The 26,270-nt window shown below is 37.2% G+C and overlaps 1 protein-coding gene across 1 annotated transcript in view; it reads right to left on the minus strand.

Moving 5' to 3' along the window:
* Nucleotides 1-26,270, minus strand: part of Lrp1b (LDL receptor related protein 1B) — a 1,800,012-nt gene that overhangs the window by 580,015 nt on the left and 1,193,727 nt on the right. Inside the window, exons 24-27 of the mRNA XM_026778709.1 lie at nt 14,406-14,603; nt 12,835-13,039; nt 4,941-5,105; nt 4,440-4,684 (exon numbers count right to left, since the gene is read on the minus strand). Of these exons, the coding sequence (XP_026634510.1) occupies nt 4,440-4,684; nt 4,941-5,105; nt 12,835-13,039; nt 14,406-14,603 (813 nt within the window). The remainder of the gene's footprint in view (nt 1-4,439; nt 4,685-4,940; nt 5,106-12,834; nt 13,040-14,405; nt 14,604-26,270) is intronic.

The following is a 26,270-nucleotide window of genomic DNA, read 5'->3' on the forward strand; positions in this document are numbered from 1 at the left end:
GTCACATAAAGTGGGGATTAACAGATGGTGACCTGGGAGCAAGTCCAGGCTACTGACCGGTTTTGTGAAATTTGAATGAATCCATAGCTGACCACATTAATTACATATTGTCCACGGCTGCTTTGGTACTGCAAAAAGAGTTTATTGATTTTGGCAGAGGTTTTCTGTTTCACAAAACCTTCAAATACTTCTTATTCAGAAATGTTTTGTCAACCATTGATAGGAAATAATTAATGGTTTTCTGCCAAATACTATTACAAATCTCTTATCAATACAGAGGTTGTGACCCTCACCAAACACTGCTTCTTTGGATCCGAGAGAGAGAAAGAGGTAACTATTATGGAATGCTATAAGTACTGGGTAGTTTTTTTTTTTTTTCTAAATCCCATGAAGTCAAACAAAGATCTTAGAGATACCGGTGTCATCTCTCCTGATTTACACAGTCTAACAACTGACTAAACTCTCAGTTGTTCCAAACATAGAGCAGTGAGGAATATGTCGGAAAAGACCCCATTGTTATTGCACCAAGGAACATTATTTTTGATCAATAATGCTTGCTCGGTTCTCTCTGATTCTGTGACCACACTCAGTGCAGGTATGCTCCGTCTTCTACATGGTTGACTGAAGTTACTTTAGTAATCTCTTAATTTCTAGTCTCCACCCACTACAGTTGGTTGTCTTTCTAAAAGGCCTGACAGGCTTGAGGAGTTTACATGGGTCCCCATTGTTCCTTCACACAGACTCAGTAACCCACTTCATCTGGGATTCCTTTACCAGGTCCACCAATTCCTCCTGGTCAGTTTCCAGCTCTTTATTACTAACTATTATTCTAAGATTTTTTTTTTAAGAATTAACCTTTCTTTCAAGCAATACAATATTTAAGCTTTGAATCATTTTCCTCTTCTTCTGCTTTATATAATTATTTTTTGTATGTCCTTAAACTTCCCAGAATTGTATTTCAATTTTTGGTTTGTTTATTTGTTTCACAGAGATCTGCCTGTTTCTGTCTCCCTCTATGAGTTCATTTATTTTTATTTGTTATTATGCTGGGGACTGAGTAAGGGTCTTGTGTATGCTTAGTAGGCTATGAACTTATTTGTTATTTTACTTGTTTTGAGCCTAGTGTACTCTGTGTGATCAACACTCTATGGATTTGTTTATTTATTTGTTATTGTACTGGGATTGAACCTACAGTCTTGTGTGTGCTGAAGGCTACTGGAGCAAGAAAATTTCTATAAAGCAGCAAGCAAAGGAACTGCCTATATTTTAATGCTTTTGGGAAAAATGTCAATCTTTACACTTAATATTGATTATTCAATTAATATCAATTATTAAAACATTGTTACAACCTTATCTTTCATTTAAGATGAATTTTTACAAAGCTGAGAAATTATCTCAATAAATATTTTTGCAGAGAAATATATCTATTAATATTTTAAGAAAAGGGACAGTGCTTATAATTAGTACTAATGCATACATAATATGCGTCATTAATGTTTCTACTAATTTGCTTCATTGGCTAGCAAAATCCAGCTATAATTCTGAGCAAAAAAAAAAACCCTATAAATTCCATTAAAACCATCCTTACATCAACACAGGCAGAAATGCTAGCAGAAGAAAGGAAGTATTCCATTTGCCTTATTTAACTGTCTTCTAAAAGTCAATATAACTTATCAATTTGTCAACAGTGGGTGAATAAATTTTTTATAAGTATTGTCAAAATTTTTTACTAGAGTAATATTTTACTGTACCAAGTGTAAGCATTTATTATTACATCTACTTTTTGAGAAACAGTGTCAATCTTTTTGTAAAACACAATGGATACATGACATAAAAATGGTCAACAAAAACAACGTCCCAAATACCTGCGCAAGATGTCTGACTCCTGTCATTTCAGCCTCTGAGAAGCCAAGGCAGAAGGACCTCAGACAGTCCTCAAGCTCTTGCTCCTTCTGTCTTAGCCTTCCAAATGCTAAGATTGCAGGTATGAATCAACCTGCCCAGCTAAACTTTGGTTTATTTCTTCCTACTCTCAGATATCGATGGTATTAGGAGTCAAAAGGAACTCAAATAGGTTTTTGAAACATCTAAGTCTAGTACCTGAACTGGAAATTTGTGAATACAGCGAGCAGTTGATGGTAAGGGAACTGCTGTCAATGTCAAGAAATGCTTGTCTGAATCCTTTGCTTGGAAACACTGGGAAGCTCAAGGTATTTGCAATCATCATTTCTGTAATTTGTGAAATCTGTTTTTCAATCTTTTAATAGACAGTGAATGCCATATGTTTCAAAAGGAAACATCCTACTGTGATCCTCAAAGTGTTATTCACCAGAAACGAGGGACTGCTGTTTCCCTGAGAGAATACTGCGCCTCTGTCACCAGATTGTTGTAATTCCCCCCTTTACATTAACAAAATACTGGCCATGTCCTGTGTCTTCTTCTGTAAACATTGAATGGTTGCTTCACTGAAGCAGATGAACAAGGCAGATAGTGATTTCTGGACACTCCGTGATACAAGCGGGGGCAGGAGGCAGGAGAACATGTCCTGATCGCTCAAAACGAACTGAATTTATTTAGGAAACAGCAAGTTGCCACTCTCTAAATGGATATAAAGACTGTATTTCCTGAGTCCTGAGAGAATCCTTTAAATTACATCCACAGAAGAAAATATTCCCCATTGTATGCAAGTAAGAGAAGTCAAAAATAAAACATTTTTATTTAAGTAAACTTGCTAAAACATCTTTCTCCAACCAAATAACCACTCCTTTTCCATAAAAGAAAAAGTGTCACAATATCATTCCTTCTCATTCAATAAGTAATGTGTGGAGTCTTTTGCTTCTGAGTAGATCTACTATACCAGAGAGAGATAACACAGTCCATAGACAAAACCATTTCTCATAATCATTAATTTAGTAGCTCTAAACCACAATCTCTACTAAATATTACAATTGTGGAGACATAAGTACAGTTGCACAATATTTTCATAGTTATTAAAAGCAAACTAATTTGTCATGTGGATGCATTTCATGCATACTCTCTGATCTGAGTGTCATGTTGAAGGAAGTATTTAAAGATGAGTTCTTCATTATACCTCTGACTGAAAATCCAGCAGGTTACAACCCATAGAATGGGAAAGAAATGTAGCAGGTTAGGTTGCTGCTTACTGCTATGACAGATGACCAGGGCATTCAAGAAAAGACACATGGGCCTTCAGGTCAAAAATTATGTGTAAGTACTAGCCAAAGAACCCAAAGGATCACTACTACTGAACCATCAGGTGAGTTACATGGGGAGAGTAGCATCACCCATGACTCTTGTTTTACCACACAATTCCCTGCAACCTCCCAATATGCAAGCCCACGACTAGAGGGAGACTCTGGGTCCTTGGTGTTTTCTTTCATATTATGTAAGAGGTTCTATATAAAAGATCTTATAAAAAATGTTCTTTAATAGTTATTTTAGTCACTTGTTAGTTTGTGTGTGTGTGTGTGTGTGTGTGTGTGTGTGAGAGAGAGAGAGAGAGAGAGAGAGAGAGAGAGAGAGAGAGAGAGAATGAAAGAATGCATGTGAGTACCTCTGGAAGCCATAAGAAGTATCAGATCCTGTAGTAATAGGTGCGGCGGGGCTGCATCCCCAGAACCCCGCCAGAACCCCGGCCGCCTCCGGCTAGCTTTACCCGAAATAATTACACGGACACTGTATTCTTTTAATCACTGCTTGGCTCTTTAGCTCTAGCCCTTTTCTCGGCTAACTCTCGCACCTGGACTAACCCATTTCCAATCATCTGTGTGTAGCACCCCAAGGTGCGCTTACCGGGAAGATTCTAGCCTACGTCCATCCTGGGTTGGAGCTTCATCACGTGTGCCTCAGAGAGCAGAGCTCTCGCCTCTGCCCGCAAGAGTTGAACATCGTGTCTCTCTGAGGCGTCTGCCTGGGAGCCCAGAGCTGTCGAGTCTCTGACCTCACTTCCTCTTCCGCCCAGCATTCTGCTCCTCCCACTTACGTTCTAACCTATCAGGTCAAGCAGCTTCTTTATTAAATCAACCAATGACCTTCCTCCATCAAGATCCTCTGAAGCTGCAGTTACAGATGCTAGAACCTGAACTTGGGTCTTCTGCAAGAGCAGGATATGCTATTATCTCCTAAGCTGTCTCTACAGCTCCAAATTCAAAGGTCTTAGAAAGCTTCCCACACTTTCTTGTCTGTATGATGTCAGTGATTCAAAATTTTAAGACAGTATAAAATCTTTAATTTCTAAGAATAATATTCTAAAGGAGGAAATTTAAAAAGCAAAGTGGAAAAATCCAGAGCTAATTAACACAGGCAAGCGCTAGCAGGTCCATAGAATAATAGTTAACTTACATCATTTTCTTCGCACTCATAGAGTTTATGTGGAAATGGAAATGTTCCCAGATGGTTGACTTGTCCTAAGCACCTACCTTGTGGCTGTCGACTGGGATGGTATATCTGAAGATCGAATGGCTGTGCACTGGTCTTCTGAATCACACTGACATTCTGCCCCGTCCACTTGTTGGCTTTAGCCAGCGTGTTGGTCCTCCAGTCTGTCCAGTACACGTCACTCCCGTACAAAGACACAGCAAAGGGGTGGGACAGGTATTCATGTCCTCTGATAATTTCTATCATGTTTGTCCCATCATAGAAGGCAGAATAAATAGCATCTGACCTAGAGAAACATCAGTACACCAAGGCTTTATCAAAGGCACTGACAGAGTCCAGTAGATACACTTATACAAGACAGACAAATGATAGAATAATTAAGTCTATGGACTTATACCTAATATTTTCCAAAGCCAGACAACAACAACAGCAAAAAACTCAAAATAACGATCTCAATACATGATGCCCATATATTAGAATACTTAACAATACAGTTGAAAAGCTGGAGAAAGTAAATGAAAGCACAGAAAAATGTTTTTAACCTGGCGTCTGTCCAAACTATCCTTTTTTCAAAGTGGTCCACAGTCAGTCCATTCGGCCATGCCCCTGTTTTCATATCTTTATAGATGGTTTTTCTCCCAGCACCACTCATAGAGGCGGATTCAATGCGAGGGAAGTTGGCATCCCAGTCGGTCCAAAAAAGAATTCTGAAGCAAAAGAAATAATGCCATTGTTTCACTCCTTCATTCCCAATGTTTAACTCATGGCTACTACATGGGGAGAAGTTTCCTAAGTAAAAGTTGCAAGAGAAATGGGTCTTCATTCTAAGCCAGTGCCTCCAATAGCAATAGACAGACCATGCAAGTTCATGCAGATGGAATTACAACCTGTGAAAGATTTTGAAGAAAATTGTAATGAGGAGTAGTATTTGTACAGTGTCCTACTCACAGAACACTCTAGTAGGGGAAAGAATGAGGCAGCTTCAGGTTCAGAAAAGGACCGGAAGCTCAACAGTGTGGTCAGAGAGGAACATAAAGTACAAGGCAATCTCACAGCAAAGGGGGCAGGCGTAACACACTGGGAATTCTCGGGGATTTCACTTACAGGAGGTAATAGCAATCACACCATGAGGATAATTGTGAGCACAGACTCCTGAAGAGAAGCAGTGTCTGCAGATCAACTGATGAGAACTACAGGGATGTGTGGAGAAAGGGATGTTCCAGGAACAAAGCTAATTGACGTACCTTGGGCTAGTTTCCGATGCCCAAGAACAGTCATTCCTTGACAACTCTGTGTCAGAACTAACAGCCTGTAACTAATGTACAAACACCTTGGGAACATCTTAACAGACCCCTTGTTTTCAGTCTTCCAAAGCCAAAGACGTCATCATACATCATCTGATGTCCTGTAGAAAAGCTTCTGCCATATTTTTATGTCTCTGATGAACTCACCAATGTCTTTTAAACTTACCTTGAGATTTGACTCTCTTTGTTATACAAAATATAAAACTTCATAAAAGTGGTTAAACATTGACAACGAAGTGGGGGCTGTGTTCACTTAAAATGGCTCCAGAAAAACTACTGCTTGTTTCCCTTAGATGTGTGAGTTTCATTTTTTTTTCTGTGAACAATATGTTTCTCAGTACAATCATAGTAAAATTCTTTTAAAATCCTCAACAGCTTCTGGGGATTTTCACAGATATGCTGATGGGAAGATTTCTATAAAAAATCATCAAGTTGCTTGTTGTTTTGCCAGGGAAATATTTGATATTTGGGAAAAAAGAATTATAAACAATATCATCCCAGGGGATAAGATAATTTGATAATTACTGAAGCTGAGAAATAGGTGCAATTGAGTTTATCATGGAATTAGTTTTACTTTATGTGTTTGGTCATTTGTCTAATAAAAGTTTTAAAATATAAATATCTCAAAGAAGTAATAATATTAAAGTGTACTAGAGGACATATATAGGATATTTAACACTTATTTCTTGATCTTTTTAAAAATTAAAATATTGTACAGACAGCATTGTTTTGAATAACAATACTAAGTATAGAGAATAATGTTTATAGAGATTAATATTACGGGAAAATGTAAAAGAAATGAACAAATTTTAAATTTTTATGTGCATTGGTGTTTTGCCTGCATTTATGTCTATGTGAGGGTGCCAGGTCCACTGGTACTAGAGTTATAGACAGTTGTGAATCACCATGTGGGTGCTGGGAACTGAACCTGGGTACCTTGGAAGAGCCATATCTCCAGCCCCAGAATACATAATTTTTAAATATGTTGTATTAATCAGAATATGGAACAAAGCTTCATTAATATGCGGCTGGTATACCCTACAGTGAAGCAGCTGGAGAGGATAAAATGTTGCAGGCCTGCATCCCAACCATTTATCTTGAGCTATCTCTACCCTATTAACTGTTACTGCTTCAGTTGGCAGCGTGAATCTGGGAGAACAGGGCCTTAAATTGAGGCCAACTGAAGTCTCATACAATGGCCAACTTTATTCAGAGCATCAGACAATTTACACTCTGAGGGTTAAGAAGAGTCACCTGAGGAAATTGTCTAATCACAAGGACAAGCAACATGTGACATATAGAGGCATATGAATAAGAACAGCTGAAGGAAGCACCATCATATCCACTACACCTGGGAGGAGAAACACATTCCAAGAATGAGTCTGTGCTTTGAAGAAACTGAGATCACAAGACTCTTGTCTCGTTTCCTTGGAGTATTCTTACAAGCCTTTAGCATTCTAAAGCTTGGATCAAGTTCTGACACTAACCATTTCTGGACCTTCCCTGTGTTGGGCTTGCCATCTTAATGGTTACCAAAACCCTTTTGAAATATCCTAACCACAAAGAATCTAGCTTCCTGCCAATCAAAATTAAGAGTGTTGTCAGATAGCATCTTGATCTTAAAGCAGAGTTCACACCGTCTTGATTAACATACCTAACATGTTTCCTCTAATATATTTGAACAGTGTCTTGATTTGTGCTTTCTTTGTTGTTACTATAAAAAATCTGTGAATTATCAGTCATGTTTTGCTCCTGAATAAACCATCTCTTTTTCTATTCCCTTTAAGGTAAGCTCTTTTTTGTTGTTGCTTGTTTGTTCTTGGTTTTTCTTTTCTGTATTTGTTTGTACACTTGTTTTTTTTTTCTTGTTTTGAAGGGCATATCATTAGGTTCACTTTAAGAGACACTATAAACTATTAAACATGCTTCTAGTGGAGAACAAAGGATGAGAGAGATTTCTGTCGCATTTGCACACAGGTGATGCCTGCCTTCATTTGGTCATTAAAAATTCATGTATGTGTGTGTATGTGTGTGTGTTTCTTCTGTAGAGATTACACTTCCATCAATTTTAGTGGGAGACTTTAGTGACTTTCTGTAGAAGAATATGTTCTAAAAACCATTGCCTTCAAAGTATACTTAACCTTGCCACAACACAATGAACACAACTGACATTCACGGTTGATTTCATGGATCATAGCTTCATAAAGTTCTCGGCTCTCTTTTGTCAATTTTGCAGGGTGGTGTTTTAATGACATCACTTTTATTGGCATTCTTTTTTAAAATGGTAAAAATGTGTTAATATTGCAATGATTGCTTTAGTTCCTCAAGTACAGGAAAATTGGATCTTTGTCTATGTCAGAGATGCTTGGCCACATTTGCTATTTAAAGAGAAACTATGGACTATTTGTGTGTCTGTGTGCAGTTTCTGTTTTCAGATTAAGTTGGGCAATAGGCCATGAACAACCGGGACTGCTGTAGACTAATATGTCAGGTCAAGTTGAAAAAGGTGAAAAGAAAAGATTTTTCCAAAAAAAAAAAAAAAAAAAAAAAAGAGGTTATCTTTGCCTTTTAAAACTACCAACGGGGAGAGATTACTGTCATTTAGAGTATTCCCAGAAAAAAAGTATAATATAATTGCCTCACTAATATTCACAATGGCTGGTTACACTTTTATCAATGCTGTGTTTACAGTTGACATTAATTACTAGGTCACCTGAAAAGTAAATGTGAACAATGAAGAAGGAAACAAGTTTCCCTGTAAGAAGGCAGCATGACCTGGGTGAAGCTCAAGGACCTTGGAGGATTCTGCACATTCAAAACTGCTGGTCATTCCCCAGTAAAGAGCTCCGTGTTTCAGAAGTTCACGTTCTCCTCCAGGGCTCTTCAACAATGAGTTCAACTTAAAATAGAATGGAAGGAAAAAAGAAAAATGGCCCTTCCCTAAAAGCTGCGTGACCATCTTAGAATAGCGTGTTACTAGAGTGCTAGAAATGTGGGGTGAAGGTCACTGCCTTGCACAATGCACAATGAAGGTCAGTGATTGTGAGCTACTGAAGCATCTTGTATTGCTGTGCGTTTCTGTCATCTATAGCTTCAGGGAGTGCACAGGAAATAATCATGTTTTATTGGGCTGATGCTATGACAATCGTTTGTTTGTTTTCTCTGACACATTGAGCAAACAAAGCAGCTAGTGACACATCTTTGTTTTCATTTGTGATTGTAAACAAAATTTATGGCATTACTGGTTAATTCTTTTCTATATAATTTGAGTTCTTCAAGGTGGTATGTAAACAAAGCCAGCTCAAAGGCATACATCTGTTTAACAAGCATTTCTTGGGCACCTTTCTATGCTCTAAGAGCTGTAATAGACTTCAGGCATTGAAATAAATTTTCTTGTCATGAGAAAGTTTTTGATTTAATAGAAAATATAAAATTATTTATTCAAGGCATAGTTCTCAATAAATCCAGGGAAGTTGTTCTAAAATAAAAAGTTTAAAAATAAGTTTAAATTTTGGAGCTCTTATCGGTATAAGTTCAGAATTTCCTTATATTTCACGAAACTCTTGAGAAGTAAAGGGTAATTTCTCTTCTAGATAACACTCAAATGTTAAACTAAGTACAAGTAATTTTACTTACGTTGTTAATACTTCTGATTAGTTTGACATTGCAGTGAGCTTGAGTATGTATATATGTGTTTATGAATGTATATGTCCCTTTGGTCCTACTGTATGTGTAAGTGTGTTAATATTTTATATATACTTTGTGAATGAGTGCATATATGTGTGTGCATGTTGTGTATGCTGTGTATATGTGCATGTGTGTATTTGTATATCCTGTGTGTAAGTATGAGTGTATATGTGTGTGTTGGCATTGTATATATTGTGTATGAGAGTTGACCTGTGTTTGTGTCTATGTTGTACATGCTATATGTGTGCATTTTGTTTTTTTGCTTTCACTCTACCATACAAACAATTTAATTTTTAAAATAATATCAGAAAGTTTCACTAAAATATTCAATAAAGCTAGCACTATTTAAACATTTGGATTAATACACAATTGCTATGAAAACTATTCCATTATTTCATTTAATAACTTTAAGGAAAAAAAAAACTCCCAAATCCTGTGAGCCAAATCTTTCAGCTAGTTCTCACAGGAGTAAGAAGTGAAATCATAACCTGTCCTTCCATCGTTGATGACAGAAACAGTTTGAGACATGCTGTTTCCTACCTGTTTTATATAACTTTTTAGCTACCCATTAGTGCTTTGAGTATATTAATTAACTTCACAATGTGCTAGCCGAATTTAGTGGAATAGAGTACTTTTAAAGCCTCCCCACCACCACACACGGACCTCTTGAAGGGGTTTTATAGGTTCTGGTGCATATACACTAACTTTCTCTATCAGCATTAAACTCTCATAGGAGCCCATCAGCGAAAGAAATACCTTTGGGAATTTTCACTTAGTTACTGTGTCCTTTGTATTTCTGTTTCATTTTCTTCTTTTCAAATTGGATATTTCGAGGAAAGCAAACAAGCAAACCACTACCACTAACAACAGAACGGAGACAACTAAATAAGTTTATCTTCCTTCCTGTCAATACAATGCTTAGGGCAGGAGATCTCTTTCAAATTGACTATACACACAGTCTCTACAACTTCCTTTCCCTGTTTGCCTTTGCCTCTTTCTTTCAATCTGTTCCTTGACAAGTACTCTCATTTTCTGTTTCTTGAGAAGTACTCTCATTTTCTTCTTCATGATGGAATGCATGCTACGAGTGTATCTTGATCCAACATATCACATTCTGTTATGCAGAAAGTAGCCGATGGAGGTTCATTGTTTGTACAACTAAGGCAGGCAAGATGGGAGGGAGCTTCCCATCACTAGGGTCATGGTGGTAAAGATGAGCTGGAAATTTTGTGGGTGGCAAAGAGAGAAGGTCTCCAATCTGCTTATGTTTGGAGGGCACATTGTTAAAAAAATAAGAGCCTTCGTCATTTAACTTCACAGGACTCTTTAGATGAGTTGCTATTCCAGTAGCTAAAAAAGGTGTGGAAAGCAGACTGTAGACTAGAGAGCACACCTGTAGTGGCATTTCATTATATTTTAATAAATAAAGCTCGCCTGGTGATTGGGAGAGTAAAACAGCCACACTGGTCAGCCTTACAGCCAGACAGTGGTAACACACTTCTTTAATCCCAGTAGCTACACTAGTTGCCATAGAAACCGAGTGGTACATGCCTTTAATCCCCAAAATAGAGGGGATTATAAAATGGGAGGAGACAACTCTCAGACACAGTCTCATTCAGCATTCCTGGAGGCAGGATCACCGTTTCAGACTGAGGTGGATGTAAGAGCCTGTGGCTGGCTGCTTTTAGCATCTTCAGGTTGAATCCCAATTTTTGTCTCTGAGTTTTTAATAATTGTGCTTCACACACCTCTGAACTAATATAAATACTTTCTCTCAGCTCATCCATCAAAGCCCTTCCAACTTTGAAAAAAAAAAAGCCAGAAATCTAGGATTTCAAGGAAAATTCCCCAATATTTGAAGTACTTGTGATGGATTCAAAACAAGTTTTAAAACACAAAGAAGACAAACCCTGTTGCTGAAGTTGTTAATATAACATCGCCTCTCCAGGCAAGCTGTTCACACCTTAAATGGAGGGTTTAAACTCAGGGAAAGGAAAAGCATCTCCTGATCTACTGGTGTTTACTTCCTGGGGAAAGAACACAGCAGCAGCCGAATGTGGGAATGTGGGAGGGAAACATGACAACATCAAGGTGGGGGTCAGCTGCTTTCCTCAGACGCCCATTCTGCTTCCCCTAGGCTCCACAGCTCCCAATGGGACCTTCTAAACTTTGATTGTAAGATGTAGAGCCAAAAATATTCTATTTAAAATATTTTGCAGACCTGACAATTTACAAGCTCATTCCCAGGGAAATAAATAATTCACAGGAATAGAAAGATGGTCTCCTGTGTTGGCTGAATAGTTTCTTCCGGTATGTAATCCCTTCTATTCAAACAAAACTGAAATCTAAGAGGCCACACATTTGATTTCTCCAAGAGAGCAAGTTGGTGTGGGAAGTACTGTATATGTGTTGCTTTTATTGGTTAATTAATAAAGAAGCTGCTTTCGGCCAATGGCTTAACAGAATATAGCCAGACTAAAAGATATCTCTCTCAGAGAGAGAGAGAGAGAGAGAGAGAGAGAGAGAGAGAGAGAGAGAGAGAGAGAGAATAGGCAGGGTCAAGGAGATGCCAAGTAGTTGCCAGAGGGGAAAACCCTGAGCTGCCAACTGAACCTTGCTGGTAGGCCATGAGCCTCATGGTAAAATATAAAATAACAAAAATGCATTAATTCTTGATGTAAGAGCTAGCTAGCAATATGCTTAAGCTATTGGTCAAAGAGTATTGCAAATAATATAGTTTCTGTGTGATTATTTTGGGAATCTGGGCTGCTGGGAAATGAACAAGCGGCCTCCAGCTACAGCAAGCAACTCTGCAGGAATTAGAACTCGTGGCTTCTAAGTCTGCTGTTTTTCTTCTGCTGCTTAAAAAATGAGCACACAGGGAACAAAGCAGACAACAGCCCAAGTCAATCAGTATTTAACATTGTTTTCCCGAATCAGGTCTTTTGTGTCTCAAAACTTCCCAGTAGTGAGCATCTCACTGCTCCACTCCTTTAAGCCTGTTTCAATTTTCTTTTCAATTGACTCAAGAACTTACACAATAAATAAAGGGTGAGTTGGTTAGAATCTGTGACTATTCAGAACAAAGACTGGCCCCTGGGGTTTTTAGCCCTTAGGAAAAATTATAGCATCTCTCGGGCAGAGCAGAGAGAGATTCTCTAAATTACTGCTTTTGATAAGAGCTGCAAACTCTTCCAATAGTACTTCCTTCCCATATTTAATATAAAAACATATTCTGTAGCAGAAAATGTCTGAGTAAGGAACTCTGTAACCAAACTTCTCCTACGTCCTCACATCTGATGCTATGCTACTATACCGGCATACACAGCTGCACAGACAGAAGCTCTTCAATACATGAAGTAAGCACTTCACCTCCTAACTTAGAACTGTAAGTCGGAGGAGCAGTTCTACAACAAGGAGAACCTGCAAAAGTTAAGCTTCTCACCCGTATCTTGGGTCCAGTGCAATGGCCCTGGGATGCTCCATGGCTCCAGCTATCAAGGTAGCTCTCAGAGAACCATCGAGCTTAGATACTTCAATTTGGTCAAGATTGCTGTCTATCCAGTATATGTTGCCTGCTATCCAGTCAACTGTAAGGCCTTCTGGAGTAGCCAAGCCATGTTCCACAACCACTTCGATGGCACTGACACCTATTTAAAAAAAAGAAAAGAAAACAAACACATACAGCTATTCAAGAAGGTACAGGAGACAAGCCCATTTGTGGTCATAATCCAAAGCATGTCAGTTTGAAGGCCCTCGTGGAAAACCTAACAAAGAAATCTGATGTCAATAGTTACTGTATTTGTTCTTCCTGACAGAAGTTTTCACTCCCCAAAACCCTTCAAGGATTTTATAAAACACTGAAGTGATAGCAATCAAAGGCTGTAAAGAAGTTGCTTCTAGTTTGGGGTTTTCCTGGCAGAAGAAGAGACTTATTAAAACAATAAAGTCAGGGGGACAGCATGAAAAAATTTAATTTAAAGTCTGTCCTTCAAAGGGGGAAGTAAAGAAAAATGACTACTTGAATCAACATGCATTGTGCTTAAGAATTACACCTCTTTCTGTCTTAGTTAGACATCATAGAAAATCACATTATTTTCATATATAATCTCAGCAAACTTGAGTCCTAAGCCACGGTCAACCTATTCCCTGGGCCATGAACTGGTAGTGGGTCAGAAAGATGCATTTAAGAGGAAAAATTGTTAGCATGAGTTGCATAAAACTCAGAAGATGGATAACATCTAACAAATTTCTTAGTGATCTACTCTTTAATTTCTTTCAGAATTAAAAAAAATAATTTTGTAGCCCCTTTCTAATGGCATATTCATTATACTTCATTACAATGTTAGTGGTTTTCATTATAATCTTTATCATTAGCAAACCTCTTCTCTAAAGTCACTATTTTTAGTCACTACATGAACATGAGTCATAGGAGGTATTTTTAATATTTTAGCCGCATTGTGATAAGCATTACCAATTTTGAAATTGCAAAGGTGTTTCCAAGAAAATTAATCATTTGACAGCACTTACAATTGCAAAGCCACAAAGAAAGCAATATTTACAAGTGATGTGCACACAGCTCCATCTAAAAAGGTACCTGCTGCTTATGAGATAGAAGAGATAAGTTTAATTATGCAAAAAATACAGTTCGTATATTTGAAAAAACATTTTCATTATTTCTTTGAATTATGTTGAAGCGTGTTATCCAAATAAAAATGAGCCACTTTAACTCCCAAATCCAATTACTAGAACCTAGAAACCAATCTTTTCTTTTTCTCATAGGAAACACATCTTATTCTTTATAACTCTCAGAAAAATCCAATGAAAGGCAATAGATGAGTAAGTTGGGCCTGGCCACTTCTCTCCTTTAGCACATCTTCATATGTGCACCGAGTCTTCTGTTTTTACACATACAGAGAATGCTCACAGTCAAAGATTAATCAAAATCTCTTCTGATATTATATATTGCCATTCAAAAGCTAACTTCATCATTCAGTAAAACTTGAACACACATACCTCCATTCTCTGAAAGTTTGCCCCTGTATATTCTGTCCTCCACAACATCTGTCCAATAAAGTAAACTTTGATTGAAGTGAAAATCAAGTGCTATGGTGTTTCTCAGTCCGGGAACAAGTAGGCTATAGTCTCCTTTATGGAGATCTATTCTTCGAATCTCATGGCGTATAGAAAAGATGATAAATGCCTCAAAAGGATCTGCAAATAAATGTATTTTAATCAAATTTAGGAAGCACTTTTACTTGACATAAATTAAAATGCTCTAGATAAAATTCAATTTATTAAGTTTCTGATTGGATCAAAGGCCCACTCTGTCAGAAGGAAACCACATCAGCCATTGTTAAAGGTACTGTGAACTCATAGCTAGTAAGGTCATAAACCCTGGGTAAGTACCTGAGTCTGTTAGTTTGCTGAAAGGATATAGTAAAATGACTCCTAATTACTTAATGTTATACCCCTAGATCAGAGACTCTATCAATCTTTTTCAGAGAGTGTATCCTTACAACAGATCGCAATCCATACAGAGGCAAACCTCCAAATAAAAAAGTAGTCAATATTTAGGGAATAAGAGATTTCGCAGTGCTCAGCCATAAATGGAATGGGTATATCACACCGCTCCCAACAATGTTCATTATCATGTAGAAGAGGAAACAGAGACATTATACAAGTCAAATGTGGTTGAACATTAAGGAAACAGGGTTTGCCAGACCCAGACACAACAGGGCAGTTGTACATATGAACCTACAAAAATTGGAAAAGCATGTGTAAGACCTAAGTGAGCCCCAGTCAGAAAAATTCCAACAAGGAGGAGGGAAGGTAGGCATGAATCTCACCTACTAGCTGAAGTGAAGGAGAGTCCACTATGTTTAGGGATATAATCACTGGTAGGTAGACTAAGTGCCAGGACAGTTTCCTGTCCCAAGACTAGGACAATACAAACTGGATGAAGAAACAAAGAAAGAAGGAAGGAAAGAAGAGAGGAAGGAAGGGAAGGACTGAGAAAGGAAGGAAGGAAAAAGGAAAGAAGGAAAAAAGAAAGGAGAAAGGAAAGAAGGAAAGAAGGAAGAAATATCAAAGTTTGATGAGATAGAATGGGAGGATGGAGGGCCTAGTTACTCCTAGGAGAGGAGTTTGGGGTGTGTGGGAATGTTCAAAATATTCTGAAAGAATTCATAACACATACACACTGAATTCAGAATTTTGATACCAAAGAAGCAGTTTGTTTTCAACTTGAACTTTAACATAATTGAAAATTGTATATTCCATTATACGAGATACTAGTGTGGGCTGCTTCTTGAGTTTGCATACACTTGATGAAAGTATTCTGATGTAAGAATACAAGAAAGGTTCTCACACCTGTGATGCTTGGATGTTTTCTATTTCCTTGGCATGTTAGCTGATAATCTAATAAGAAAACCTAACATTGATGGAACTGATGATGAAATCCAGATTTGTAAGTAAAATTTTAAAAGCTAACAACCCAACTAGAAAACATAGAATGTCTTACAAGTATACTGAATTGAGTGGAAGGTAGAATGTCAGAATTCAGATATTATGAGCAGAGGATCTAGACCAAATAAGTAAAGAAAATCACAAATTAAAAGAACTCCCCATATCAAAACATGATTAAAACATTAAGTATACAAAATAAATGAAATATATAAGAACCTTCAAGAAAAGCAAGTCACACTTATAATGGAAAAACCATCAGAATATCAATTTAGTTTTTGATGGAATCTTTGAAAGCCAGATAATTCAAGACCAAAGAATTTCAAACTCTATAGGACAATTACTGTCAGTCTATAATATTATACACAACTAAGGAGAAAGAAAGCTTTTAATAATAAAAACAGCCTAAAAAGAGTTCTAACCAGAAGACTGAACTGAAAGAAAACATAGAAAGCAATATGATGTGGGAGGGCCTTCTGTCTATGAGTTGCTTTTATTCTTTAATGAATAAGGAAGCTGATTTGGCCTGTGTGATAGGGCAGAGTAGAACTAGGCAAGAAAAACTAAACTGAATGCAGAGAGAAAGAAGGCAGAGTCACAGAGAAGCCATGTAGCCACTGCCAGAGACAGACATGCCAAAACTTTGCTGATAAGCCACAGCTACACGGCAATACACAGATTAATGAAGATGGATTAGTTAGATAACTCTGGATAAGAGTTACCCAGAGTGAGAACATATGATATTTGTCTTTTGGGGTCTGGGTTACCTCACTCAATATGATGTTTTCTAGATCCAGCTATTTGCCTGCAAATTTCAAGAGGTCGTTATTTTTTTTCTGGTATGTAATACTCCATTGTGAAAATGTACCACTTTTCTTTATCCATTCTTTAGTTAAGGGGCATTCAGGTTGTTTCCAGGTTCTGACTACAACAAACAATGCTGCTATAAACAGAGTTGAGCACAATTCCTTGTGGTCTGATTTAGCACCCTTTGGGTATATACCCAAAAGTGGTATTACTGGGTCTTGAGGAAGGTTGTTTCCGAATTTTCTGAGAAATCACTATACTGAGGTCCAAATGGGCTGTACCAATTTGTACTCCCACCAGTAATACAGGAGTGTTCCCCTTACCCCACACCCTCTCCAGCATAGTTGTCATCAGTGTTTTTGATCTTGGCCATTCTTACAGGTATAAAATATTATATGTACTCACACATAAGTGGTTTTTATAAAAACCTGTCTACAAATCACAATCTTAAAGAACCCAGATAACAATGAGGACCCTAAGAGAACATACATGGATCTAATCCACATGGGAAGTAAAAAAGGACAAGATCTCCTGAGTAAATTTGGAGCATGGGGACCTTAGGAGAGGGTTGAAAGGGAAGAAAGGGGAAGGGAGGGGAACAGAGAAAAATGTATAGCTCAATAAAATTAATTAAAAAAGAATGAGTCACAAGTATACTTAAGCTATTGGCAAAATAATATAATAATACAGTATCTGGTTATTTTGGTTCATAACAGCCAGGAACAAACAAGCGGTCTCCTCCTATAACAATAGTTTGGGCAGAATGAGGAATAAGCATAAAAACTAAGACTGTAGAAAGAAAACAAAGCTATAGTTCTTGAAAACACAAAATAACGTTGCTATCACAAACAGAAAAAAAACCAGCAGCATAATGAGGTCAATCAATATACACTGCTCAGAAATCACTTTAAACTCTAATGGTTTTAAATCTCCAAGACAAGGACTGAAAGAAAGGATTGAGAAATAGAAATCCTCTACCTGTTTTATTCACTAAACACATCATAGCCCTAAAGACACCTCATTAAAGCGAAAGGATAGACAAAACTACTTCAGTCTATTAATACTAGAAAGTAAGCGGACATTTATATCAATATTTGACAAAAATAGACTTTGAACTAATACTAATGAAAAGAGGTAAAAAAGTACTTCATTCTAATCAAGGAACTAATTTACAAAGAACGCATTATAATTCTAATACATATGCACCAAAGGCCGGTGTGACAAATTTCATAATAAATATACTACTGGAATTAAACACACAGATTAGCATCAACACATTAGTATTTGGTGATAACAGTATCCCACTTTCTTCAATAGAGAGTTCATCTGGGCAAAAGTAAATACAGAAACATAAGAATTAATTGAGACCATAGAGCAAAGGAACTTAACAGATTTTGATAGCATATTCTTCCCATACACCAAAAAAATATATATATTCTTCTTAGAAGCCAATGGTAGCTGACTTCTGAATATAGAGCAGACTGCACCTAGAATGCAGAGCAAGTCTTAACAAATTTAGAAAGACTAAAATGACTTTGTATCCTATTTGACCATAATGGAATAAAACTTAAAATTGATAGCAAAAAAAATCTTTAATAAGCACACAAATCTATGGAAATTAAACAACTAATGGTTGAATAATGAATTGGTCAAAGAACAAATCAAGAAAATTTTAAGAATTTTCCCAGAACTAAATGAAAATAAAACACAACATAACAAAACCTCTGACATGTATTAAAGGAAGTCCTATGACCATAACAATGAAAGAAAAAGATACCGTGAACCATGACTTTCACAAAGAGCACATGGGAGGAAGAACAAACCAGATGGGTTCGAGGGAAGATTGAGAAGTGGAGAAGGAATGCAATTGCATTTTAATTTCAAAAGGTAAAAAAAAATTAAAAACAATGATAAAGAGATGCAAAGGTTGTTACTCAATCATAAAGAGCAGAGTTTATCCCAACACATAAATTGGGCAGCTCAATAAAGTTTGTGGCCCCAGCTCTAAGAGATTTATGCTCTTTTCCTGCCTCCACAGAAATGTATGTGAATACATGTACGCAGATACATACATCAGACATAAACGCATAAGCACTTAAATAAATAAAAATAGAAATGATACAGAAAGAAAAGCCCTAATCATTCTATTCCCAGTCTAGTTCAATCATGAATAGAAGGAATATGTTAGAAATATGTAAGAATAAATATGACTTTATTTTCAAATTTTTATCTAATTGTTACATTACCTGAAAGTTATTAAACTTGTTTATCAGTTTCAACATGTATCCTGCCCTGTACTGATCACTATGAGTAACACTAATGTGATATGATTTCTGTGGGGTGAATGTCCGTGTTGAGATGGCTACATGATCTCAAAGACTTCTTCTAGTTTCACATCAGTGTACCTTCCTTTATGAAAACCACTGAGTTTTTAAGTCCAAGGAAGCCCTTTGAATACGAACTCTCATAATATTTCTGTCCGCAGGAATATAATCAGGTGGGTATGTGGTCCAGGTGAGACAATGGAAATAATTTCTTTTATTTTCTTATGACCACTGAATTCTATGGCAGTGTTTATGTTTTTGGTAACTTGAATGATTGCTGAAGAAGAGAAAAACAGGAACAGAGAAGGAAGCAAAAAAGACCTGATGAGGCTAGTTCCCATGGAGATTGAATTTATAGCTGAAACCAATTAATTTGAACTAAGTTTGTGTCTGTTGTAACCAATTCTGCTTTCCTCACTCGTCTCGGTTGCTCTGAGTAGTCTTTCCTGATCACGTACCCCATAAAGACTCATGACTTTTATGGTACATTATTCCAGTCTCTATCTTGTAGGAGCTGATAGTACAGGTGATGAGCCAAGCATGAAAGGAAGTTTCTCAAAGGGAGCTGTGCCAAATCCAGCCGCAGGCTGAGAAATGTATAGGCAAGCATTGCCAAGATCAGGAAACCTACTCAGAATACCTCCAGAGATGTGAGCACCACTAGGTATGTAGCTGTGACCACTTTTGTGCTCTGAATAGGTGCTGCACAGCATTGTGGCCTTTATTGCACATCCTTGCAACAACAGCTAACTGATACTGTGGAAATTGAGAGTGCATATACAAATATCTTATCATATCTGATTGAAATAGATCCAAAATCTATAAGGAGAAAACACTTTGGTTTCAAATCATTGTGGCATAGACTACCTGACTAGGCCATAAGAGGTCTGTTAATACTTTCAGTGTCTGGTTTCAGCCACCAACTGTGATAAGCTGGCAATTTCTGAGTTAAGCTATCCAGCTGTACTTAACAGTCACCAGCAGAGGCCTGGGTCTGCCTGCTGCTGCACAAATGCACAACAAGTGCCAAGTGCTAATAAGGTTGCTTTCTCCCTCTTTCTCCCTCTCACACTTCTTGATTCTTTGGGTATGTTTGTGTGTGTATGTGTGTGTGTGTGTACATATGTGCATGATCCAGTGTTCTTTTTTGTATCATGTATGTTCATTGTATGTGTGTATACTAGTGTACAGATTATAGAGACCAGAAAGTCAATGCCTAGTATTTTTATAGATCACTTTCTGGTCTGTTGAATTAAGAACAGAAAAATATATGTTAATATGCATTCATGCGTTGCCAATTTAGCTCCCAGGGAGCTTTGAAAAACAAACAAGCAGAAGCCATCAGAGGGAGCATTTGGGTTTGGAGGGAGCCCAAAGCCCAATTCCCAGAGAGAGCTGCTCAGTGTAAGAAAAAAAAAAATGTCTTTTAAAGGGATGGTGTGGGGAACCTGTTTCCACACATAAAATACTGGTGCTCTAGAATGTGTGTGTATGTGTGTGTGTGTGTGTGTGTGTGTGTGTATCCAGAAGGTGAGAAAACAGCACAGACCACAGGAGAATGCTTCCCAAGCCTAGATTTGATGATAGACTCATATCTAAACAGATAAAGAAGGTAAGAAGGTTTATAATGCAATGGTGAACATTTGATGCTCCCATATAAAGGATGTAGAGTTGGGTACTTTTGTCTGGGTGGTGAGTGAGTGATCATGACCATTTAAGAGAATTCTCCAGGCTGGGCGGTGATGGTGCACACCTTTAATCCCAGCACTCGGAGGCAGAGGCAGGCAGAATTTTGTGAGTTCGAGGCTAGCCTGGTCTACAAGGGCTAGTTCCAGGACAGGCTCCAAAGCTACAGAGAAACCCTGTCTTGAAAAACCAAAAAAAAAAAAAAAAAAAGAATTCTCTACAGCATCTGTCAGCAGGTAAACACAAATGCAGAACATAACAAGGACCTCTTTCATACCCTCATAGATAATTACAGATGTTAAAACTGCAGATATCGAAACCCTCCTACACAGATGGTGGAACATTCAAAGAATGCAGCCATTTTGTCAAGCATCTGGTTGTTTTCCAAATTTTTAAATATTTCCATATAAAGTTGATATAGTAGCTAGCAATTCCAAACCTACTCATACACTTTTAAAGACAATCACAAATACATGTCAACTCAAAACATTTATACTGATATTCATATCAGCATTGTTCTTAATAGCTTCCATAGTGGGAATAATCTACTTGCCAATTGACATTATTCATCAATAAGCTAACAAACCAAACACTGATGTATTCCAAGTGGAACAAGCTTTTTATCCACACACACATAATGTGTGTTTGGATGAAAATGTCCAGAACAAACACATCTATGTCAGCACAAAATATATTAGGAGTTTCCAGAATGTGAGGTAGGTACACAGGAATGACTGTTAAAAAGCCTGCCCTTTATTCTGGGGTCAATTAACACATTCTCTTTTTAGAATGTAGTAAGGGTTTCTGTAAATGAACACTCTCAAATTGTGAATTTCATGGTTTATAAACCACATCTCAATTTACTTGTTATTAAACTGTGTAATGAATGTGTAATTTTATGAAAGCTACAAGCTGTATAATATTTACTCCAAATTTCATACAGATTCTATGGCTCTACTGCCTGTAGATTTACTGTGAAGAGTGACCAAGCTCTAAGAACTGTTATAAAGGTGCAAATGCAATCTGCCAGCAACTCATACTGCTTCTTCTAAATGTACTTGTGTCTAATGAATAAAACAGGCAGCTCATCTGTCATGTAGCTACTTGTTCAAAATTGAAACCCCCTTCTGAAGGGAAGGAAACCCATAAAGTTCAAAAGGGTAATGAAATTAAGCAGTAATTAATTACTCAGAGAGGTGGTAATCTATGATGGAGTTGCTTATGTGCTGAGTACAAAAAAAAAAAAAAATTCCAGGAACATAACTGTCCGGAGTCATCATCGTGTTGGAGTAGGGTGTGAGTGATGAAGTTGCCTTTTAATCATCAATGTTCACCAAGGTAGACCTGAGTAGAATCATTTCCTTGATCTATTATTAGTGCCCTCTGAATGTTTTTACATTTCTTTGGGGGACAGTCACACAATCCACCCATAAAAAAAAACAAAGATAAAGAAAATCAAATGAAATAAGTCAAAGCAAAGAGAAAAATAGTATGAGAATAAATTTTATAAAACCGAATAAAAATGGTTATCTAAAAAAAAAATCAAATACCCAAACAAAACAAAAACCCCAAAGACATTTATTGGAAGGGTGGACAATATAAGTAAAGCAATGGCAAGGTTGACTTGTATATAGACAGGGTTTTACATGAGCACAGAACCATGCATATACCTATGTAAATTGAGTACATGGAAAGCAAGATAGATAACAAACCAAAAAAGAAAGTATAGAAATTTAAAAATCGTGTCAGTAGATGAATTTTTCTCTAGATAAAGGTATTGTATATTTGATTTTAAAACTTTAAAATCTAAGAATTTCTACCAAATTGAAAGCTCAATTAAGTCATAAACCTCTAACCTTCACTCCAGAGTGAAAGAAGGAAAATGGGAAGAAAAGAAAGGGTGGAAAGAAAGACAGAATAAAAGACAAATGAAGGAAGGAAAGAAAGAAATAGAGATGAGGGTGGGAGGGAAAGAAGGGACATAAGGAAGAAGCAAATGAATGAAAGAACAACTGGAGGAGAGAAGTAATGAAGGAGAAAAAGTGGGCCAGAGAGATGACTCACTGCGTAGAGAAACTGTTATCCGAGCCTGACAACCAGAGTTCAATCCCTTGGACCCATATGGTGGAAGAGGAGAATTGATTTCTCCATTATGTCTGCTGAGGGCCACAAATATTACAAATAGATGATAGACAGAGAGATAGAAAAATAGATAAATATTGAGAATAAATATGAGACAAAAAAATGCTATGAAGTCTTCCCAATAATCTGTGGAATGGTAGTGGTCCACGCATGCTTCACTGATATATAACAAGGTAGCTGTAGGAACTGAGAGGACTAGTAAAGATTCATATCAACTAAAATAATAGAAGGAACACATTCAATTAACTGGGTGGGTTTTTTTAACCTGCTTTTACTCTTATCTGTAGTGTGTGTGTTTGTGTGTTGTGTGCGCGCACACACATGTACATCTAATTCCCAGTGATACTCTTGTAACTGTTTCGAAGATAAAAATTTCCATAAAACAGTTTGTTTTCCATACAGTAGAATTGTTCTTCACAATAGCAATGACAACTTCAGCCCACAGGATGCTCTTTGAGGCGGCTGCCTTTACTGTCCCCATTATGTAAAGAAATAAAGTGAGGATCAGCAAATGAATACAATGAAAGAACTAAAAAAGCCTGTGGGCGTCTGAGAAGGATTTCTTGTTTCTTGTTGGCTAGTGTCATTCGTGGAACGATAGCTTGAGAATTATGAACCCTCATGACCTGTCCAGCATGGTGTGTAGACTATGTCCACACTTCTTGGAAACACTTTATGATAGTGAAATGAACCTGCACAGCTGAAGCGGCATGTGCATTTGAACACGTGACTCAGCTGTGCGTACTGAGATGAGTATGTGTCACGTGAATTTGATACAACATACCATTGGGAACAACTTCCAAGCCTTTGATAGAAGAAAGCTGACAGTAGAAGGCTGTATATCAGTTAGGTGAAATGAGCTTAAGAGTAAAAATAACACACAAAATACTCTTAGAGAGTAAGAATACTCATTCCACATCACTATATTATACAAAATCTATGCAATTTCAGAAAACAAGTAACACCATATTTTTTGAGAGCATAAACACACAAGCTAGCTACACAAGGTGATTACTTTTGGAGATTCCAAGACACGTACACAGAGGGCTTTAAATTTAGTGACTATTTCATTGCTTTAGAAACATTGTAACCAAAAATGTTCAAAGATCTTTCAAGTTCTGGTATTTTATACTCTCTTTGGTCTGAGATAACCCTGTTTGATAAATACTTACATAATCGTGCTTTACTATGAGAAAGTGGTTTCCCAGAGCTCTAAAACCAAAGAGTACATTTTTATAATCTTTCATATTTGAATGCTGAGTCTAGATAGCTTCTACTAGTTTCCATACCTTTGAGGTTTCTGCTGGCTTTCTGAATATTATTTTCCCTTTGGGAGAATAAAATTGCAGTGAGTAATCCAATACGTTACTTCCTAAACTAGTGGGAAATCAAGAAGACTGAATTTTAAGATCCCAAGTTATACAGCGTTTTCACTTTAACCAAATGAAATATATATAAATATTGAGCGATAAAAACCAGTGAATAATTTTCAAGTTTGTTTCCATTTTGTCATAGACACATTAACTATATTTGACACAACCTCAGTTCAGAACGAATACCAGTTCACTTTGATGTAACCACCTATTTTTAAATGCATGTAACAATTTTTCCAGTATACTCACTCTTAGCTAATAAGTGACTGAATTTAGCAGCTTAAGCTCGTGTGTCTTACTGAATAAAAAACCTTGAATTTTCCTGCTTTTGTATAAGAGATGGCACCTGTGCTAAACAAAGGTAACAACAGCCACACTCACTGTGGAGAATTCTTATAAAATTAGTCCTTCCCAAGGACAATGCGAAACACACCCAGAAGATGGTTAACTATCTTCTCTTTCATTTCCTTTAAGTCTTGCTAAATTTTATGAGACATTTTGAGATTGGAGGATTGGCTTAAGAAAAGTTCTTCCCTGTTCATCTAGACAGTTTTGAGGCAAATTATTACTGTAACTCTGCAACTCACAATTCTGCCTCCTTATCAAACATATTCCCCTCAAACAAAGAACGATGCTGCACTGGCAAATATTCCTTGTGATTTCAGATGGGCTGAGTATTTTTCTGTTTCTACAGCTAGTCTTGTTTGACTTTCTATGTTTTGTCATATGTTTACGGATAACATTCTCATACTGTGGCAAATGGTTTACTATCTCCCAGCCTCAAAGTGTGTCATTACCCCTTTTTCTTCATTCCTTTACCAAGAGCCATCTAGAGAATGAAGAACAGTCAAATAAAACTGAAGTGCACTACTCCCAAAGAAAGAGGGAACAGACTTATAAAATGAAGGCAAAGATGGACTTTTAAGTTTTACTCAAACTTTTGAATTTAAGTCATCTTTACATCAACTTTTAATTTTTTTGTTTGATGTTTCTTTCCATTTAACGGTCTCAACTTTTCAGTTACTTTTAATATCTCTGTTTTATGCTTATGTTTATAAAACTGTCACTTCCTTTTGTCTAGTGACAAATTGTTGAAATCTGCATTTCCTTTTTTATTTATTTTATTTTTTTCTGCTGTGTAGTACTCTATTGTGTAAATGTACCACATTTTCCTTATCCATTCTTCGGTCAAGGGGAATTTAGGTTGTTTCAACATCCTTGGTCATCAGAGAAATTGAAATAAAAAAAAATCTCTGAGATTCCAACTTATACCTGTAAGAATGGCTAAGATCAAACGCAATGATGTTGACTCATGCTGGAGAAGTTGTGGGGAAAAGGGAACACTTCTGCATTGCTGGTGAGAATGCAAGCCAGTACAGCCCCTTTGGATGTCAGTGTGGCATTTTCCCAGAAAATTAGGCTTCATCCTATTTTAAGCCTTGTCTTTCCAAGACATCCTTCTGCTTACTTTAATACCACTCTGTATCATAAATATGTGCTTGTTTTTTTCAGATTTTGGTGTAAGTAATTGTTAAGATACTTTCCTGAGTATTAGAAGGCCTGGGACTTTTGGAAAAGGCTGGCCCTGGGGACTGTGGAGACAATTTTGAAGCTGAATTGAAGGCAAGTTTGACGACAAGTTGTCAGAGGTGTGAGTGGAACACTATGGTTTGAAAATTAAATATTTCTCCAGATGCACATGTTTGCAGAATTAGTCTCCCAATTCATGACCGTTTGTCATGTTGACAGTGGGGACCGTATTAAACATGGAGTCTGTCTATCTGCCAGCTGAAAGGCAAAATGAACAGTGCTTCTATGTTGTATGCTAATATGCTTTTAGACAGTGTTTTTTGCTTTAAAGTTGATTGATGCCAGATATCAAGGAACAGCCAAGTGCTCCCACCACCAGGGAACCACGTTGTACTTGCTTGTTTTGCCTGTCCACTTGACACAGGCTAGAGTTATCAGAGAGAAAGGCACCACAGTTGCCTCCATGAGATCCAAATGTAAGGCATTTTCTCTATGATAAAATCCAAAGGACCAGGCCTTGGAGGGTGGTGCTATACCTGAGCAGGTGGTCCTGG

This window comes from Microtus ochrogaster, chromosome 4 (genome assembly GCF_000317375.1).
Source record: "Microtus ochrogaster isolate Prairie Vole_2 chromosome 4, MicOch1.0, whole genome shotgun sequence".
NCBI lineage: Eukaryota > Metazoa > Chordata > Mammalia > Rodentia > Cricetidae > Microtus > Microtus ochrogaster.